Genomic DNA, 20,097 nt, shown 5'->3' with positions numbered 1-20,097 from the left:
TTGCAGTGTTAAAAGAAACTTGTCTCCCTGCTTTACCTGTTGCTTGGGTGTACATTAGTCTTAGGGCAGGTTGCAGACTAGTAATGATGATTTGTACTGATTAGAGTTTTTGTTTGTTTGTTTGTTGTTGTTGTTGTTTTTAACCAAAATGTGAAAGAATATTAATCTTGAACTATTTCTTGTTTTGTTTTATGTTGTTTGCTTTTAGAGTTGGGTTTTCTGTTGCAACTGTTTTATGTCATCACAGGCTCAGTCAGCACAGTCCATCCTCTCTAACTTAACTGGAAAGGTCAACATATTTGTAAAACAATAACTTTTTAAATCTCAGTTTGACTTTGACTTGTTTTTCAGAGAGTTGTTGATGTACATATGGGGCGAAGATCACACGTGGATGTTTAGCTTTCAAGTGGGTGTTTTTGTTTGTCTCCTTGCTCTTTATAATCCAGACTTTGTTCTCATGCTTGGTTTATCGGTTTATTGAGGAAGAACAGAAAATGGTCTTTAATACTCATCTGAACTTGAGGAAGACCATGTTTGGTCTATGACTGTAACTTGTTTTTTTTGTGGAAGGTTGCTTAGTGCTGTCATATACATATACAAATACACCAAAGCATAGCTATTTTGATTTCAATACTTTTTTTTTAATTACATGTGAACAACTAAACACCAATTTGTAATTCTCTACTGTTGGACTTATGAATCTGTTATCTGTTTGTATGCCATAAATGATATGTTTCTGATAAGTGCTGTCAGTTTTATGAGTTTACAAAATGTATTTGATGTTGTCAAATTTGTGTTTTTTAATTTCCCCTTTGAAGCCTTCAGTCAGCCATATTTCAGACTGAGCCATCACTTCATGGTTAGAATAAGTTTGACCTCTTAAACTTTCAGTTAGTACTGATGCTGTTTCTCAATGTCATAGTACTTAATAAGCAATTTTCTGCCAGAATCGTTAGTCAAAGATTTCAAATAGATTAACAGTGGCTGCAAGTTGATTTAGTTAAACCAGTAGATTAGATCTACTTGACTTTCATCACAATGTGTGATTCAATGGAAAAGATACACCTTTATAACAGCAATGTGAACTGTCGGTCTGCTGTAAATAGTTTTTTGGGCCATCCACTTCTTCTTTTGTCGAATTTCCTCACATTTCTTAAATAAACTTTGCACACCATACTGATATAAACCAAGTCTTCAGCTGATAACTTGGGAGTCATCTTGTTGGTGCACAAATACTATTCATTGTCCATCGAACTATGCTATCTTTGGTCAGTTTCATAGATTCAACTAAAGAAATCTGAACCAATTATGTGTTTTTGAGACAGACTCCTTCTAAATGAGTGAAAAAGCAGCCTATGTCCAAAGAACAACTTTGAAAGGCTTTCAGAAAACCTGGAGAACTATTGCTCAAGACTATAAAAAGAAAGTCATTTTAAAAAAAACTAAAAGGAAATGAGGGGTAGCTCAAGGCCATAGTAGGTCAGAAGTATCAAGTGTTATCTTCTGCACGTGTTTATAATAAAATAATTCTGCCAATGATTGACCCAAAATTCTTGACAATCAAGACGCTATATAAGGCTGGACCTAAGACAGAAACAACAGTAAACTGGACACTATGAGTTGTAAGATGACAATGCTTTTTCCATTGTTGCTGCTGACCTTCCTGTCAACAGCCAGGCTTGAAACAGAGTCTGACAATGAAATAATTCCACAGTTAACGGAAACTGGATCCCAGGAGAGAGGACAAGCAAAAGCTTCTGATCAACAACACAACTGTGTTACTGACATCAATTCTGTGCTGAGAGAGATGAGTGCCTTGTTGGGTGCACTGAAGGTTGAAGTGAGATACTTGCGAGAAGACAATGAAGGTAAAGTATAATGTGTGGCCTGAGAATCCATTTAATTAAACCACTGGCATGGTGTCTGCAAATATGTCATGCTATTTTTAATTATCTATTTATTTATTTAGAACAAGCAGCTAAGGTGAGAGAACTGGAGTTGCAAAAGACTGAGCTGGACAAGCTGAAGGAACAATATCAAGGTATATATACTCAGCAGTGAAAAATGATGAATAATTAAAGACCATGAGGAAAATGCTCGGTCTGTTTTTTTTTTCTGGACATCATGAAATATGATATATTTAAATATATGTTTTCAGTAACTGACACCAAAGTAATGAATATTTACAATGTAACTCAGGTTTTGCTCATTTTTTCTTTTTCTTTTAACCAATTACTCTGATTACAGCACAGTCACAAGAACTGATCTCCATTAAAGCTAAGACAAATACCACAGAAAACCAGGTGGAGGCTCTAAAGAGAGAGAGAGAAGGTTTGTGAATTTAGAAACAAGCTCATTATTGCAACAGTCAATGTAACATCAGTCATTTTAACGTGCTTTTGTCCTCTGTCTCAGTGAAACAAGTGGCTTTCTCAGCCTCTCTGCTAGCTGCGGGGTCGGGAACTGTTGGACCGTTTAACACACACACACCTCTGGTCTTCAGACGTGTCGTCTCAAATATTGGAAATGCATATAATCCACATACAGGTATGCATCTATGAGAAAAAGAAAAATCTGACTTTATGACAAAGTTGAGATCATTGTAGGTGACAACTCTCTATTTGATTTTAACATCCCACAGGATTTTTCATTGCACCAGTGAGAGGAGCTTACCACTTTGAGTTCTACATTGGTGCACATGGTCATGCAGCTCATCCTACTGGAGCTGTGTTGATCAAGAATGGCGAGCATATTTTTATTGCCTATGAACACCAGAATTCCCATTATGGAAGTTCTGCTAATGGTGTCACGTTGTTATTAGAGGTTGGAGATGTTGTGTTTTTGCGCCAGTGGGTTAACTCAAGGATTTATGACAGTGAAAATCACCATAGCACCTTTAGCGGCCATCTGCTTTTTACCATGTGAGCAGAAAACAGTTGTTAGTTTGCTCGTGCACACTCCGCAGCAGTATGAAGATGTTCTCTGTACTGATATTTGTATGAACCCGACTGACAAAAATGCTAAACAAAAATAACATTTGCAACAAGAAAAAAAATCGAAGATGTTTTTCATTTACACGTCTTTACTTGCATTAAAAAAGTACCTCAGCACCTGACTGTTAGTTCCGTGCCAGATTTAATTTGGTGTAGAATTTTCTAAGACAATTGTACATATTATGATTATTTTATTTTTTTGGTTTGTTTTGTAGAAATGTTTTATGTGATGAAGACAATTTTCAATTTACCTTTATATCTATGAAAGAATCAACCTTTGTGTTCTGTTTATCGAGTAAGCTGTACAGCAATCATAATTCTAATAAATATATATGAAATTAAATATTGGCATGTTCTGTTACATTTTATGGACTTTTACTTAACTTGAGAGAGAGAGATAAAAAGAGAGACGGAGAGAAAGAGAGGTAATATCTGAGTTCATATAGGCTTAAAATTTAAGCAGAATTGCTCTTTAGTTGAAGATTTAGGTAGTTTTGAGCCAGCACTATACCAGTGCAGATTACAAAGAGCAAATGGAGTAATAGTAAACACCCCTTAATAAGCTGCCTCAATAGGTTGAAAGTATCAGCGTTGGTATTGAAACTGCAAATGTGGTAGCACTGTATTTATCAGTTCCAGTGTGCCACAGCAGCAGTATTTGCTTAGTGTTCTGAAAGGATGTTGATGTCCTCTGTACTTGTGTTTTGAGTGGTCATTGGCCTCCAACATAATCTGTGCTGCTCTCTGTCCCAACTTTAATTTTAATTTTTTTTGCATAAATGAGTGTGATCACATCAAGAGGGTAAAATGAACACGGTTAACAAAGATGTGAGAAATATGCCAATAAATAGGTGCTGCTAATAAATACAGGCATCGCAGACCAGCATGATATTTGAAACTGATTTACTGATATCATCGACATAACACACAATGCATCAAATAAATGCATAGCTGTTGTATTTTCAGGCTTTTGTAAACTTCTGGTTACAGTCTCTTTTACACCCTCTCCAACTCTACCTCCATTTATTCAGCAAGAATAGACTCAATAGGCCCTGTGCACAACTGAGCTAAACGAATAGTACATTGTCTTTGCTACAAGCAAAATAAACCTCACATCCTGAATGGCTGGTCAATGCTGGTCAAATTGTCATCAGTAAAGAGGTAACTGATGCTGGACTAAGCAGAGTTGCAAAAAAAAAAAAAAAAAAAGACACGCTGAACAGGCTAATCAGAGTAAAGATTTTGGATGGGCAAAAGAATGCTGAAAAAAATATTCGAGAGAGATAAATCTAAGTTTGAGTTCTTTTGATCCCAAGGAACATTTGTGGGAAGTATTGACAAAGATATGCTATGCTATATTTATGCTATCTTTATATCTGTAAATATATATATATAAAATTAAATTGATTGAGGGATTGAAGAGGTATTGAGAAATGAAGGGGACCACTATATTTGGCAATGCCATGCAATGTCTTGTCAACACTTAGAAGTACAGAATTATTGAAATCTTCTTGAAGAACACTGGCTTTATATATAAAAAGAAAAACAACAGCAAAAACAACAAAAAATATGCTACATATCCCAAATACAGTAAGAGTCATTAATCACTCCTGTATCTAAGTCACAGTGGCCTTTTTGTAACCGTACCTATATACTGTTTTTAACCACAAAACCACTGGAAAACACTACACACATACACCCAAGAGTCAGAGTCTAAACCCAACCAAATTATTGATTATCACATTTCTAGATGAAAGATTTTTTTGTTAAATGTTTATAGGCCCGTGAGTCTTTGGCACTGGCACTGCAGAATAGTTCTGTCTGTAGTAAAATCCATCATCTATTTTCTTGCCCACTTATAGAGTTCAAATGTGGGTTTGTTGGAGCCTGTCCCTGCTGTTATTTGGCAAAAGGTGGAGTACACCCAGGACTGAGCCCGAGTCTACCACATGGCCAACACAGAAAGACAGACCACCATTCACAATCCCATCTATAGTTGATTCAAAATAATTTATTTTCATTTGATGAATGAAAAATGTGTTGTTATTAAAAAACTGGGATTTTTTTTATACTTACAACATTTTGAGTGTAGTGTAAATACGACAAGTCCAAAGTAACAGTGCTATCTCCTGGGAATGTTTCTGATGAAACATCCATGGTAATGATTGACCAGACAGTCACCGACATTAAAGACACTATATAAGGCTGGAGTTAAGAAAAAACACTGAACTGCACAAACTCCATGAGATCCAACATGACAGTGTTTTTTCCATTGTTGCTGCTAATCTGCACTCTCTCTACAGTTCAACTTGAAATAAACTCTGACAGCAAAATTATTCCACTTTTAAATCAGGGAATGGAAACAGCACAAACCTCTGACCCTGAGCAAACATGTAAACCTGACATCAATTCTGTTCTGAGAGAGATGAGTGCCTTGTTGGCTGAACTGAAAGCAGAGATTAGACACTTACAGAAAGAGAATGAAGGTACAGTAGTATGTAATGGCACAAGAAACCACTGCTTTAATTCACTGAATTATGTCTTACTTTTAATTTTTTTCTGTTTTTTTAGCACAGGCAGCTAAGGTCAGAGAACTGGAGTTACAAAAGACGGAGTTGGACAAGCTGAAAGAACAGCACGAAGGTTAGTTTTGGGTGAATAGTTTATTTTTATAATATAATTCTGCCAATGATTGACCCAAAATTCTTGACAATCAAGACGCTATATAAGGCTGGACCTAAGACAGAAACAACAGTAAACTGGACACTATGAGTTGTAAGATGACAATGCTTTTTCCATTGTTGCTGCTGACCTTCCTGTCAACAGCCAGGCTTGAAACAGAGTCTGACAATGAAATAATTCCACAGTTAACGGAAACTGGATCCCAGGAGAGAGGACAAGCAAAAGCTTCTGATCAACAACACAACTGTGTTACTGACATCAATTCTGTGCTGAGAGAGATGAGTGCCTTGTTGGGTGCACTGAAGGTTGAAGTGAGATACTTGCGAGAAGACAATGAAGGTAAAGTATAATGTGTGGCCTGAGAATCCATTTAATTAAACCACTGGCATGGTGTCTGCAAATATGTCATGCTATTTTTAATTATCTATTTATTTATTTAGAACAAGCAGCTAAGGTGAGAGAACTGGAGTTGCAAAAGACTGAGCTGGACAAGCTGAAGGAACAATATCAAGGTATATATACTCAGCAGTGAAAAATGATGAATAATTAAAGACCATGAGGAAAATGCTCGGTCTGTTTTTTTTTTCTGGACATCATGAAATATGATATATTTAAATATATGTTTTCAGTAACTGACACCAAAGTAATGAATATTTACAATGTAACTCAGGTTTTGCTCATTTTTTCTTTTTCTTTTAACCAATTACTCTGATTACAGCACAGTCACAAGAACTGATCTCCATTAAAGCTAAGACAAATACCACAGAAAACCAGGTGGAGGCTCTAAAGAGAGAGAGAGAAGGTTTGTGAATTTAGAAACAAGCTCATTATTGCAACAGTCAATGTAACATCAGTCATTTTAACGTGCTTTTGTCCTCTGTCTCAGTGAAACAAGTGGCTTTCTCAGCCTCTCTGCTAGCTGCGGGGTCGGGAACTGTTGGACCGTTTAACACACACACACCTCTGGTCTTCAGACGTGTCGTCTCAAATATTGGAAATGCATATAATCCACATACAGGTATGCATCTATGAGAAAAAGAAAAATCTGACTTTATGACAAAGTTGAGATCATTGTAGGTGACAACTCTCTATTTGATTTTAACATCCCACAGGATTTTTCATTGCACCAGTGAGAGGAGCTTACCACTTTGAGTTCTACATTGGTGCACATGGTCATGCAGCTCATCCTACTGGAGCTGTGTTGATCAAGAATGGCGAGCATATTTTTATTGCCTATGAACACCAGAATTCCCATTATGGAAGTTCTGCTAATGGTGTCACGTTGTTATTAGAGGTTGGAGATGTTGTGTTTTTGCGCCAGTGGGTTAACTCAAGGATTTTTGACAGTGAAAATCACCATAGCACCTTTAGCGGCCATCTGCTTTTTACCATGTGAGCAGAAAACAGTTGTTAGTTTGCTCGTGCACACTCCGCAGCAGTATGAAGATGTTCTCTGTACTGATATTTGTATGAACCCGACTGACAAAAATGCTAAACAAAAATAACATTTGCAACAAGAAAAAAAATCGAAGATGTTTTTCATTTACACGTCTTTACTTGCATTAAAAAAGTACCTCAGCACCTGACTGTTAGTTCCGTGCCAGATTTAATTTGGTGTAGAATTTTCTAAGACAATTGTACATATTATGATTATTTTATTTTTTTGGTTTGTTTTGTAGAAATGTTTTATGTGATGAAGACAATTTTCAATTTACCTTTATATCTATGAAAGAATCAACCTTTGTGTTCTGTTTATCGAGTAAGCTGTACAGCAATCATAATTCTAATAAATATATATGAAATTAAATATTGGCATGTTCTGTTACATTTTATGGACTTTTACTTAACTTGAGAGAGAGAGATAAAAAGAGAGACGGAGAGAAAGAGAGGTAATATCTGAGTTCATATAGGCTTAAAATTTAAGCAGCATTGCTCTTTAGTTGAAGATTTAGGTAGTTTTGAGCCAGCACTATACCAGTGCAGATTACAAAGAGCAAATGGAGTAATAGTAAACACCCCTTAATAAGCTGCCTCAATAGGTTGAAAGTATCAGCGTTGGTATTGAAACTGCAAATGTGGTAGCACTGTATTTATCAGTTCCAGTGTGCCACAGCAGCAGTATTTGCTTAGTGTTCTGAAAGGATGTTGATGTCCTCTGTACTTGTGTTTTGAGTGGTCATTGGCCTCCAACATAATCTGTGCTGCTCTCTGTCCCAACTTTAATTTTAATTTTTTTTGCATAAATGAGTGTGATCACATCAAGAGGGTAAAATGAACACGGTTAACAAAGATGTGAGAAATATGCCAATAAATAGGTGCTGCTAATAAATACAGGCATCGCAGACCAGCATGATATTTGAAACTGATTTACTGATATCATCGACATAACACACAATGCATCAAATAAATGCATAGCTGTTGTATTTTCAGGCTTTTGTAAACTTCTGGTTACAGTCTCTTTTACACCCTCTCCAACTCTACCTCCATTTATTCAGCAAGAATAGACTCAATAGGCCCTGTGCACAACTGAGCTAAACGAATAGTACATTGTCTTTGCTACAAGCAAAATAAACCTCACATCCTGAATGGCTGGTCAATGCTGGTCAAATTGTCATCAGTAAAGAGGTAACTGATGCTGGACTAAGCAGAGTTGCAAAAAAAAAAAAAAAAAAAGACACGCTGAACAGGCTAATCAGAGTAAAGATTTTGGATGGGCAAAAGAATGCTGAAAAAAATATTCGAGAGAGATAAATCTAAGTTTGAGTTCTTTTGATCCCAAGGAACATTTGTGGGAAGTATTGACAAAGATATGCTATGCTATATTTATGCTATCTTTATATCTGTAAATATATATATATAAAATTAAATTGATTGAGGGATTGAAGAGGTATTGAGAAATGAAGGGGACCACTATATTTGGCAATGCCATGCAATGTCTTGTCAACACTTAGAAGTACAGAATTATTGAAATCTTCTTGAAGAACACTGGCTTTATATATAAAAAGAAAAACAACAGCAAAAACAACAAAAAATATGCTACATATCCCAAATACAGTAAGAGTCATTAATCACTCCTGTATCTAAGTCACAGTGGCCTTTTTGTAACCGTACCTATATACTGTTTTTAACCACAAAACCACTGGAAAACACTACACACATACACCCAAGAGTCAGAGTCTAAACCCAACCAAATTATTGATTATCACATTTCTAGATGAAAGATTTTTTTGTTAAATGTTTATAGGCCCGTGAGTCTTTGGCACTGGCACTGCAGAATAGTTCTGTCTGTAGTAAAATCCATCATCTATTTTCTTGCCCACTTATAGAGTTCAAATGTGGGTTTGTTGGAGCCTGTCCCTGCTGTTATTTGGCAAAAGGTGGAGTACACCCAGGACTGAGCCCGAGTCTACCACATGGCCAACACAGAAAGACAGACCACCATTCACAATCCCATCTATAGTTGATTCAAAATAATTTATTTTCATTTGATGAATGAAAAATGTGTTGTTATTAAAAAACTGGGATTTTTTTTATACTTACAACATTTTGAGTGTAGTGTAAATACGACAAGTCCAAAGTAACAGTGCTATCTCCTGGGAATGTTTCTGATGAAACATCCATGGTAATGATTGACCAGACAGTCACCGACATTAAAGACACTATATAAGGCTGGAGTTAAGAAAAAACACTGAACTGCACAAACTCCATGAGATCCAACATGACAGTGTTTTTTCCATTGTTGCTGCTAATCTGCACTCTCTCTACAGTTCAACTTGAAATAAACTCTGACAGCAAAATTATTCCACTTTTAAATCAGGGAATGGAAACAGCACAAACCTCTGACCCTGAGCAAACATGTAAACCTGACATCAATTCTGTTCTGAGAGAGATGAGTGCCTTGTTGGCTGAACTGAAAGCAGAGATTAGACACTTACAGAAAGAGAATGAAGGTACAGTAGTATGTAATGGCACAAGAAACCACTGCTTTAATTCACTGAATTATGTCTTACTTTTAATTTTTTTCTGTTTTTTTAGCACAGGCAGCTAAGGTCAGAGAACTGGAGTTACAAAAGACGGAGTTGGACAAGCTGAAAGAACAGCACGAAGGTTAGTTTTGGGTGAATAGTTTATTTTTATTGGGGTTTCTCTGTGTCTGGTTGCTGTGTTAGATTTTACTCCCTATAAGCAACAAATTGGAACATTGTCAGAAGACTCGTGTTTCAAAGGAAACATTTACTGTACCTGAAAATTCAAAAAATTAAGGAAAACTGAGTAGGACAAGAGAATCTCATTGAACTAAGTTACTCTAAACATAACATAGCGGGAACACTAAAACATAGATGCTTACCTTATTATATATCAGTGAGAAGCATACTCAAGTTGCAGTTTAACTAGTAGCAATACACCAGCATTCTGGACCTTTTTCAGGTGATCCAGGGATGATTTGCTCAGCATATAGAATAAATAATTGTAATAATCAAGATGTGATGCATGTTTGGTTGCTTGCATTTTGTACTGAGAAACAGGATATATGTCCTGTGAGGGACAGATTCCCCAATAAATATTTAAGTTTTAGTATAAATAAGCGTCCTATCACATTCTCAGCAAATACTGGAGGAGTGAGGTCACTTACAAGCACACACAACAAATTTTGCATTGCATTTCTGAAGTAGCTTGTAAATTACAGTAATCGCAGTAACAATCAACTGGCTATTGGCTCCAACAGAAAATGGGCCTATATATATATATATATATATATATATATATATATATATATATATATATATATATATATATATAATTTTATTTAATTTTTTTCAAAGACTCTTAAGTGGGCAGCACGGTGGCACGGTGGTTAGCACTGTTGCCGCACAGCAAGAAGGTCCTGAGTTCAATTCCACCATCAGGCCGGGGTCTTTCTGTGTGGAGTTTGCATGTTCTCCCCGTGTTTGCGTGGGTTCACTCCGGCTTCCTCCCACCGTCCAAAGACATGCAGCTTGTGGGGATAGGTTAATTGGATAATCCAAATTGCCACTAGGTGTGAATGTGTGAAGGAATGTGAGTGCGAATGGTTGTCTGTCCCTGTGTGTTAGCCCTGTGACAGACTGGCGACCTGTCCAGGGTGTACCCTGCCTCTCGCCCTGTGACAGCTGGGATAGGCTCCAGCGCCCCCCGCGACCCTGAAAAGGATAAGCGGAAGCGAATGGATGGATGGATGGACTCTTAAGTAATTGGATAGTGTACTGATGACCACTTTCATGGCCGGGTAAGGCCCTTTCCCTCATTGTTTCCTGACAAACATAAGGGAAAAGGACCTGTAGTTGATTCTAACTGTATTTGTTTGCTAGATTTCTCAATATGAGGACCAGAGAGATATAGATAGATATAGATTTCTACCCAAACTGAGTGTGACACGCAGCAACTGAATCAAAGGCCTAGAAGAACATCTCAAGGAAAGACAGCATTTGGTGATGTCTGTGGGTTCTTGACTTCATGAAGTGATTGTACTTAAAATTATGTTAATTTGTCAAATTGTAATACTAAAGTAGTTATTTCAATACTTTTATTAAACACATTGAATGAAAGCTGCAGGTCTGCATTTCACTCACATCTTGATTCTTTAATTTAAAATCCATTGTGGTGTGTGCAGAGACAGAATTACACAAAAAACAACCAAAAACAACCCAAACCTAACAGTAGTATATTACAGCAATTAAACTAATGGGAAAAGTGCTTCCAACTACTGAGCTGAACCATATATCATCTCTTTTATTTCTTCTTCTTCTTTTTATCTCTTTGTCAGCACAAGCAGCTAAGGTGAAAGAATTGGAGTTGCTAAGGGCAGAAATGGATAAGCTGAAGCAAGAGAGCCAAGGTATATACGTCTGTGCTCACAAGTTTGCATACACTCATCACAGACATGAATGTCGTAATGAAGTTTGAGCTCTTAATCATTTCTTTAAACTTCTTAAAGTTTTTCCAGGGTGAAATGATGGTGTCTCATACATCTTTAATTTCTTTAAATAACAAGAATTGGATGCACAAGTAACTGTAACCCACACAGGGGTCATAATTTATACATGCATGCTAAAATATACACATACAGCCACACTAGTATTTAGTTAATTGTCTCCTAGCAAATCCCACTTCAACCAGGTACATTGTGTTGCACTGAGAAATAGTTAGCTCAAAAGCTTAGCAACAAGTGATTTTATTAAAAATGTTCATAGTCAAACAGTATCTTTTTAAAAAAAATGTAATTATTCATTTAATTCCAGCACAAGGAGGAGAGCTAATCACCATTAAAAGTAGGGCAAACATCACAGAAAACCAGGTGGAGGTCCTGAAGAGAGAAGCAGAAGGTTTGTTGAACAGGAAACAATCTCATTATTGAAACAGTTACTGGAACATAAGTCACTTTAACACGTGTGTTTCTCTCTCTCTCAGTCAAACGTGTGGCTTTCTCAGCCTCTCTGTTAGGCACAGGCTCACAAAATATTGGACCATTTAACACATACATGCCTCTGGTCTTCAAATATGTTGTTTCCAATATTGGAAATGCCTATAATTCACACACAGGTACTCAAATGCATACATTTTTAGAATTAATTTGATTTGATGACAATGTTTACTCCATTTAAATTTTTAAAAATGTCCCACAGGTTCCTTCACTGCACCAGTAAGAGGAGCGTACCACTTTGAATTTTATGTATATGGACATCATTCACATCCTTCAGGGGCTGTGTTGGTCAAGAATGGAGAGCACGTCTTTATTGCATACGAACATTCGAGCAGTCCTCATTCAGTCAGTTCTTCTAATGGTGTCACATTGCTACTAGAGGTAGGAGATGTGGTGTTTTTGCGACTGTGGAATGGCGCTTGGATTTTTGACAATGAAAATCGGCACAGCACGTTCAGTGGACATCTGCTTTTCCCCATGTGAGAAGAAAAACAGCCTAAGATATCTGTGCAAGCACACTCTACCAGTGTATTAGTTACTCTGCATTTTTTCTAGATATGAAGCTGACTGAGCAGCCACAAGTATGAATATGTAAACTATCATCATGTTTTCTTACTTTGTTTAGCCTTTTATTTAATTGTTGGCAAATTTTGTTTTTTAAAAAGAGAGATTGGGTTAAATGTTTTCTTTTGCTTTTGCTTCTTCTTCTACTTTTAAAAAAAAGTTGAATAGTATCAGACCCACTTAAACACAAATTACGCACATGTAAATACCTTGTGATTTATAAAACCATGTTAATATAGCACGATCTATTTCCTTAGAAAGCACAGACAGAAAGAAAGCTAGACATTACTGTAACTGTAACTGTTTTAATCCTTTGCTTGTCAATTTACAGTCAATTAAACAAATAGCTAACTTTATTTTTTCATCTTCATGAAAAACTCCTGCAATGTCCCACAGAGTTTACACTTTTGGCTTACACCTGGATTTCTTACATCAACACTTGGCTGCCATTAAGTATGGCTTCTGTTTTACACCTGCACTACTACAACTCAGCACAGACTTCATCCAACACATACATTCCCACCATTTGATTGGAAATATGGAAAAGCTGTAACTAATGCGTCACAAACACATATTATTGCCAACTTGTTTGCAGTTTAACTTTCTCCCAAATGAAAGAGTCTATTCCAACTAACTTACAACATTAATAACAATGCAGCACCTGCTTATTTAAAGTTTTTATGCAACTGACTTTGATACCGACTGCTTTTAAATCCATAGTCTGGCTCTATTTTCTATTTCACAGCTCTTAACCTCATATTTTTCACTTGGACCTCAAATCACAGAACACATTTCTCCTGAATGTACCATTCACCTCTAATCCCGCTGGACTTGTATTTAAACTGAGTTAATGGCTCAATTAAAACACATCCTAACCTAAATGTAGAATTGTTTATGTACTAAATTTCAAAGAATAAATCAATAGTGTATAAGAAGGATTTGGGGTACAAAAAACAACAACAACCCAAAACTTAATATAATCCTCAATGTAAAGCCCACAGCAGCAAAATAATATTTAACAAAATATGAACATTATGATTTTTTTTGTTTAATTTTTCCTCCACACTTTGCTGGGTGATGAGTTCACTGCATTTTTCTTCAAAAGGTGATAAGTTATTGAGTGTGAACCTTTGGGCAATGTTTCCTCCTGACTACATTTTCATGTAGATCGTGTTTGTTTACTGGCACGACAGTGTCAATCAAATCTTTCTTTCTACCCAGTAGTTTTGCACGTTTAACTACATCTAAATCTAAAAGGGTTTCTAGATTTTTGTTTGACCTCAACAACTACAAAAGAAACTGCCATTTCTTAAACACAATTTAATCAGTAGAAACTGCAATTTGGGAAGAATTACAATAATTTTTATTTTTAATTTTTTTTAAAGTTAATCTCCACCATGTGCCCAATTAGCTGGACATCCAACACTTAATTCAACTTTTTTATTTCCATGAGTTAAAGGTGAGAAGGTTATATTTATGACAAAAAACAATTTCTATAGCGATATAATAATTAAATTCAATATTTTTCACACAATGAGCAAAATAAGTAATTTAAAGGGACTTATAAGGTCAAGGCAAATAATACTGTGTGTAAGTTCTGTTAGTAAGAAGCAAAAATGCTCTTTTAGAAAATAAACCTTATTGAAAGTATCTTACACCAGGCCTCAATTCAGCCTCTCACTCTCTTTAAGCTTCACAAACAGGAGGACTGAACTGGTTAGAGTGGCTGCTTTGAGTGGAGGGAAACTGCTCAAAGCATTGTCACCTTTGTTTGCTGAGCAGTGACTATTTCAGGCACTTCTAGCCCACAAATAAACAACGGAGGACTCATTTAAAAAGCACACAGGTTTTATTGCATATCAATTTCATGTATAAATTCTTCATAGCATTGGAAAGATTACATTTGGTATACATTGCTATTCTACAGAATTAACATCAGAGTCATATCTTTTCAATGAAATTTCTCTAAAGTACATCTGCAATAATCACAAGCATCAAAAGAACTGCAATTTCAGAATTGTTCAATATTATTCTACAATCCTTTATTGTTTTTCATTATGTCTTCTCTGACAAGTCTTTTCTAAGTCTTTCGGGACCACCTGTCCAAACATCTGTAAGGCAGTCAGAAGTTGAAGTCAAACATACTAACCTAACCACATGTACAATAAGTGCATCTACGAATTTCTTTTTTTTTTCCTTCTTTTCTTTTTTTTTTAATTTTTAATTTTTTTGATTTGATACACGTTTCACAAATGGACATCATTATGACTGCTAACACGTCATGCACAATAAATTTTTTTTTGTTTGCTTTCAATAAACATAACAGAGGCGATATACAACTCAGATTTTAACAAAACAAGCACCATCCATTTAAACCCATATTTTTCAATGTTTTTTTTTCTTCAGACAAATGCACCATGTTTTTCATTCTTTAAAATACTATACAGTTAAAAAGAAACTATGTATATTTTTTACTTTCTCCTGTAACAGCGGGGGCAAACAGCAACCATCTTCTATTTTGCTGAAACATATTTCAGTGACCACTTGCCAGAATACGTTCTGAAGCTGGCAAAATGAAATACCTATATGCCTTCAGTTCCTTTGCTTTACACAGCGCGTACTTATTACAGTAGTCCATGACAAGAATTACTACAAACAGTCAACCTTAAAACTTAATGACCCAAGTCTTTACATTTTGTAACCACGAGTTGGAAAGCAATGCATTTACCATGAATTGAATCTCATTCAGTAGAATTATATAAAAAGAAGACATCTGTCTTTAGAAAACTGAGATGATGCAGCAGTCCTAGCATCACACTACCACCTACTGTCATGAAGAAAAATTACAGTGCTTCTGTTATCCTTACCTCTCCATGTTGAGCACAACATGCCCATCTAGTGAAAGTGAAACCAAATGTATCTGTTCTAACATTCAGGGACCTAAGCATGATCAATTATTGGCTTGGACCCATATGATTTAAGTGCTATTTTCAAAATACAGCATCAGGCCTAGTTAGAAAAGTCCCAGTATGCGGAGAGGAACAGTGATCAACAATGCCCACGCTCCACCTTTTTGCAGCTATCTACAGTAAATTACTCACGCCCCTCCACGGCACAGCTACCTTGTAGACCATATGGAATGAGTTTTCAGTATGACCTCAGAAGAAGAATTTCAGATTAAGAAGTTATCAAGTGTTTCGGTTTTCCCCATCCAGCTAGACAGCTAGACATTTAATTTGAATGGACCGACCAGCAGAATTACGATGCCCGTTTTAATACTTTCTGTGGTTTGTTTTTATCAGTTCTTTTGGTTTAATGAGTTGTTGTCTTTCTTCTCAAATAGTCAGTGATTATGCCATGTTCGTGCAGTTGTGGCTGTGTGCGTTTGAATTTTAGACCGTATAAAATTGGACAACTCATTAAAAAAACAAAAAACAACAGTATTTGTTGGTTATAAGACATGTATTAAATCTGAAACAGATGAAAGGGGGAGCTCGATGTTGTAGAAACTACTCAGATTCAATAGTGTAACAATGTAATGCCCTTTTCATGACATCCATAACGAAGGTTGTCCAAGCCTGCCCCCTTTAGTACTTGAACCATTTTGAACAAGACACATTCAGCCTACTGGGTAAAATGGTTCAACTAAAACAAGGAAATAAAAAGGCTAAACACTGCAGGATGTTTCAATGCCAAATAGGATCTAAGACTAACTACAGCTATATTTCACTATAAATAAAATCAATTAATTTCATGTTTTTTGTTTTTTTGTTTTATTTTGTTTTTGTTTTGATTTTGTATTTTTTTCTCATTTTGGCACACTAACCCATCAAAACCAGAGATTCTGAATCTCCCTCATGTTCTGATAGTTTACCATTCCTTCAGCAACAAGAAACGAGGGATAAAATGACTTCTTCATTTTCACTCCCCCTGCCATGACAAAACAACCAAAAATAAATACAAACACACACTTCTGAAATCAAATATATAAGCGCTTAGTAAGAAAGAAAAAACAAAGAAACTATGACAGCAAATGCAAGCCCCTTGGAAATGAAATGATTGTCAGAGAACAAAACATTTTCTATGGGTTATTTGGCACATACCACTCTTCCTATGAACATCTAGGTTAATTTGTACATCATATGACATATCATACAATTTTGGTCCTTCTCTAAATTAATTATATTAACAATTAAGCACTGCAGTGCCTACGAAGAAACAATACTGTGTAAGAGGAAAGAAAAATTAATGTGAATAAAATTAACAAATGACAATGAAACAAGCAGAGAAAGACTTTCCTCATTTTTTTCTGAACATGATTTAAATCCATTTTCAGCATGATCAAGTTTGAATAACCAATTACAATGGCTAGTGGCCCAGATAACTCATTGAAAGCACATTTGAACGTAGAATAAAATTCTTTAAAAAAAAAAAAATCAACAGTCTATTGTATCTGCCAATTCTTTAGCTAACATTTAGTGTGGTGCTATTGTTGATTCTGCTGTTACTACTGAAACAAAATCAGTAAATAAGTCACCCATGGTTGGTGGAGGAAACACGGAGACAGCGGTCAACACTCTCACTCTATTCTTGGTGAAACAGTGCCAACTTGTGGACATGCAGTGCCAATGCAGCATGTCTCTGCAGTGTTTGTAGTAGGCGGTGTATACAGACTTTAGAGACGTATCAGTCATTAAGAGTCTTTATGAGAGCCTTACGCAGGGTCTCTGTGGTGCTGCGGTAAGCCTTGTGCACTTGGGGAGGATCAGAGTAATGCAGAGTTTCAATGCTATTGAGAAGCATTCATCATGTCCTTCACATCAACAGGAGCTTAGCAGTGCGTTCGCTTTGACAGTCTTTGCAAGACCCTTCACCTGGGGGAAAATCTTCCCCTTCTTTCTTTAACAAACACTCACACACAGACACACACACACAAAACAAGCACACACATCCACACAAACTCATTCTTTCTATCTTGAATGTGTATGACAATGAAATCTTCTCCATCATCCTTTGTCTTGCCCCCTACTCATGTCCACTCAGTCTTTCTGTTCCTCCTCCTAGTCTTCCTCCCACCTTTTCTCTCTCTCTCTCTCTTTCTCTCTCTCGCTTAGATGTGGTTGAGTGGGTGAAAGCTGCTCGTCTCAGACGGTCCACCTCCCATGCTCAGCCAAGCGTCCAGAGAGTTCTGGGAGGGCGCGTGCAAAGGGTTGTTCTCAGAGAGAGACAGCATCATTGCATAAGCCTGTGAAAGAAGAAGACGGATGATTTTTAGGAAAATACAGAAACTTCAGTAAGCTTTCATTGTGTCCAACGACACGTCCAGAAATGAAAGGATTACAGTACATCTGGTTGCTGGTGTTTCACTCAAGTGTGATTATCTTCGAATTTCATGACTTTATACCTTGTAACAAAATTTAATTAAATTGTTTTAAAACTTAATACACCAGCAACGAATAGAGAAGGTTGTAGGTGATGTGTTAGTAAGTTAAGTGAAATACAAAGATATAGGAAAGTAGGAAGAGAGGTGCTGTTTAGCTCCTGAAAATGTGAAAGCATCCATCTCATCCCTGATCTTTCTTTCCAGTCAACATATTTTGCCCTTCCTCCTATTTTATCTGAGCGACTCGGCCCTTCCTCTTTTAACGGACATCCAAAAGCCAGTCACATACCTGGGTTTTAGCCTGTCTGTACAATGTCTCTTTCAATGCCTCAGATTCTAGCGAAGTGTTAAAAATGTCTTTAACATCGAAAGGCTGCTCGTCACTGGCTGCTTTACGTAAACCATCCAAGCTCTTGGGAAAGCTGGGCAGTGCCTCCAGGTCCAAGAGAGAGCCCTCCTCCTCTATACACCTGCACACCGAAGCATGGGTGGATGGAAGAAATAGGGCAGCGTGGATGGGTTGGTTGGAGGATGGATAGAAAAAATTGATGGAAAGATATAAAAAACAGGGATGGAACAGATGGCGAGTTAATTAGGGGAGGGAGAATGTGAAGTGAAGAGAAAAGTAAAGGTATGATTAATAAAAGGGATCAACGGACAGCAGAAATAAAGTGGAAGAAAAGGGTTGAAGAGTTTAAAGAGTAGTTAAAGAAACTAGCCTAATCAAAGCACTTGACTTTGGGTTACATATCTGAGAATCTGTGTAGGGGACATTTTTAGTACATGTGTTATCCCTGTTTGCCCTTGTCGATTTACAGTGCTCTTTAGGAAATGCATTAGTTGGATTGTTAAGTATTGCAAATTTTGTTAAAACTCAACATTTGCTGTACATTTTTGTGGTTGTTTGGGATATATTGGGGTAAATCTTGTCAATGAACTTGGACTTTTTCTGCTAATTTAAAACAGACAAATACCTGCGAGTGTGTTCATAGCTCATCCCTAATGGAGCCGCCTCTGCCTCTTCTTCTTCCTCATCCTCCTCATACACTCCTGTTGTGACAGGAGACGGGGACTCGGGCGCCTCGTCGTGCGACTTCTCCGTCAGGCTGCCTTCCTCCTCCTCTTCATCGTCACCCTCCACTTCCTCTTCCTCTTCCTCCAGACCCTGGAGACCTAGCTTGGAGTTGGACAAACTGTGGCTGGGAGGGTGCTCCTCCTCAGGCTGGTCTGATCTGCGGAGGGATCAAAGGTCAGAGGAGGGAGGAAATGTTAGAAGTGCGACATCTGAGTTAAAGAGGTTTGAGTCTCCCAAGCCAATCAGGAGGGGCCAGAAGGAAACAATGGGAACACAGAAAAGTTGAATCGTGGTCAGTATAGTGGCCTGGATTTTAGTTAAAAACACATGTAGACAAACCAAATGGGAGTTTGATTTTTTAAAAATATGATTTCTAGTGTAAATTCCTGATTTTCTTTTTTTTTTTTTACTTTTTTACCACAAATGATCAAAATGTAAGATAGAGGCTATGTCCACTCTTGAGCTGGCTGGGCGGCTGTTACCATTTCCTAACCTTTTAACGATCTGACTCATCATGAGTAGCAAGAGAAACAAAAATAATCTAATGACAGCATGTAAAGTCTAACTCCCGAGTCCACACAAACAACATGGGTGCTGACAGTCTGCCTGGACTTTTCCGATGGCCCACAGATGATTAATTGACCCGCTCCTCACAAACAGACCAGGGCATGGTCCACCTCAGACTAAGTCCTCTATGCCCCTCAACGCTTTGTAGTGGTGGAACACAGTTTGCACGACTGAAGGAAGATGATGGCTTGGCTGCAAACAGGCTATCAGCACACTACCATTACGACCTGCCATCTGTACATTTTCCAGCTTGCACCCCAATACCCCCTCCCCCGCTTCCATCACCCCCAGACCACGATGTCATGGCTCATGATATCATTTCCTTTGGGATGGCAAATTTACCCCTTTCATTTTTTGCCACACAGTGGACATT

At 37.1% G+C, this 20,097-nt stretch overlaps 3 protein-coding genes across 13 annotated transcripts in view; 2 read left to right on the top strand and 1 right to left on the bottom strand.

Annotated features, from left to right (window-relative positions):
- The first annotated feature begins 1,634 nt into the window (after positions 1–1,634).
- On the top strand, positions 1,635–7,433 carry LOC309697884 (complement C1q-like protein 2). 2 transcript variants are annotated; one of them, XM_082520094.1, is made up of 7 exons: positions 1,635–1,868; positions 5,565–5,636; positions 5,861–6,014; positions 6,116–6,187; positions 6,394–6,477; positions 6,562–6,693; positions 6,788–7,433. In XM_082520094.1, exons 3-7 carry the CDS (start codon positions 5,954–5,956, stop codon positions 7,069–7,071), a joined length of 633 nt encoding a protein of 210 aa, XP_082376220.1. In that variant the 5' UTR covers positions 1,635–1,868; positions 5,565–5,636; positions 5,861–5,953; the 3' UTR covers positions 7,072–7,433. The 2 variants fall into 2 exon arrangements, with proteins under 2 accessions (XP_082376220.1, XP_082376219.1); XM_082520093.1 differs by lacking the exon at positions 1,635–1,868 and adding an exon at positions 5,429–5,479.
- A 2,131-nt stretch (positions 7,434–9,564) lies between these two features.
- LOC309697700 (complement C1q-like protein 4) lies at positions 9,565–12,618 on the top strand (the record flags this gene model as incomplete). Its single annotated transcript, XM_082519818.1, has 6 exons — positions 9,565–9,625; positions 9,711–9,782; positions 11,479–11,550; positions 11,954–12,037; positions 12,123–12,254; positions 12,338–12,618. The coding sequence occupies 6 exons, from the start codon at positions 9,565–9,567 to the stop codon at positions 12,616–12,618; spliced, it is 702 nt and encodes a 233-aa protein (XP_082375944.1).
- A 1,911-nt stretch (positions 12,619–14,529) lies between these two features.
- Positions 14,530–20,097, bottom strand: part of prdm16 (PR domain containing 16) — a 172,306-nt gene continuing 166,738 nt past the window's right edge. For 9 of the 10 annotated variants that reach the window (XM_082519890.1, XM_082519892.1, XM_082519893.1 and 6 more), the window contains 2 exons: positions 19,057–19,314; positions 17,827–17,944 (listed from right to left, as the gene is read on the bottom strand). In XM_082519890.1, coding sequence (XP_082376016.1) covers positions 17,932–17,944; positions 19,057–19,314 — 271 coding nt within the window. In that variant the 3' untranslated portion in view covers positions 17,827–17,931. Of the gene's footprint in view, positions 17,945–18,371; positions 18,553–19,056; positions 19,315–20,097 lie in introns of all 10 variants that reach the window. The other variant, XM_082519891.1, reaches the window with a different exon arrangement.

The sequence above is a fragment of the Aulonocara stuartgranti genome (assembly GCF_965226115.1).
Source record: "Aulonocara stuartgranti genome assembly, chromosome: 20".
Lineage (NCBI taxonomy): Eukaryota > Metazoa > Chordata > Actinopteri > Cichliformes > Cichlidae > Aulonocara > Aulonocara stuartgranti.
The sequence above is the reverse complement of the archived record's forward strand: the minus strand, read 5'-3'. Positions and strand labels throughout refer to the sequence as shown.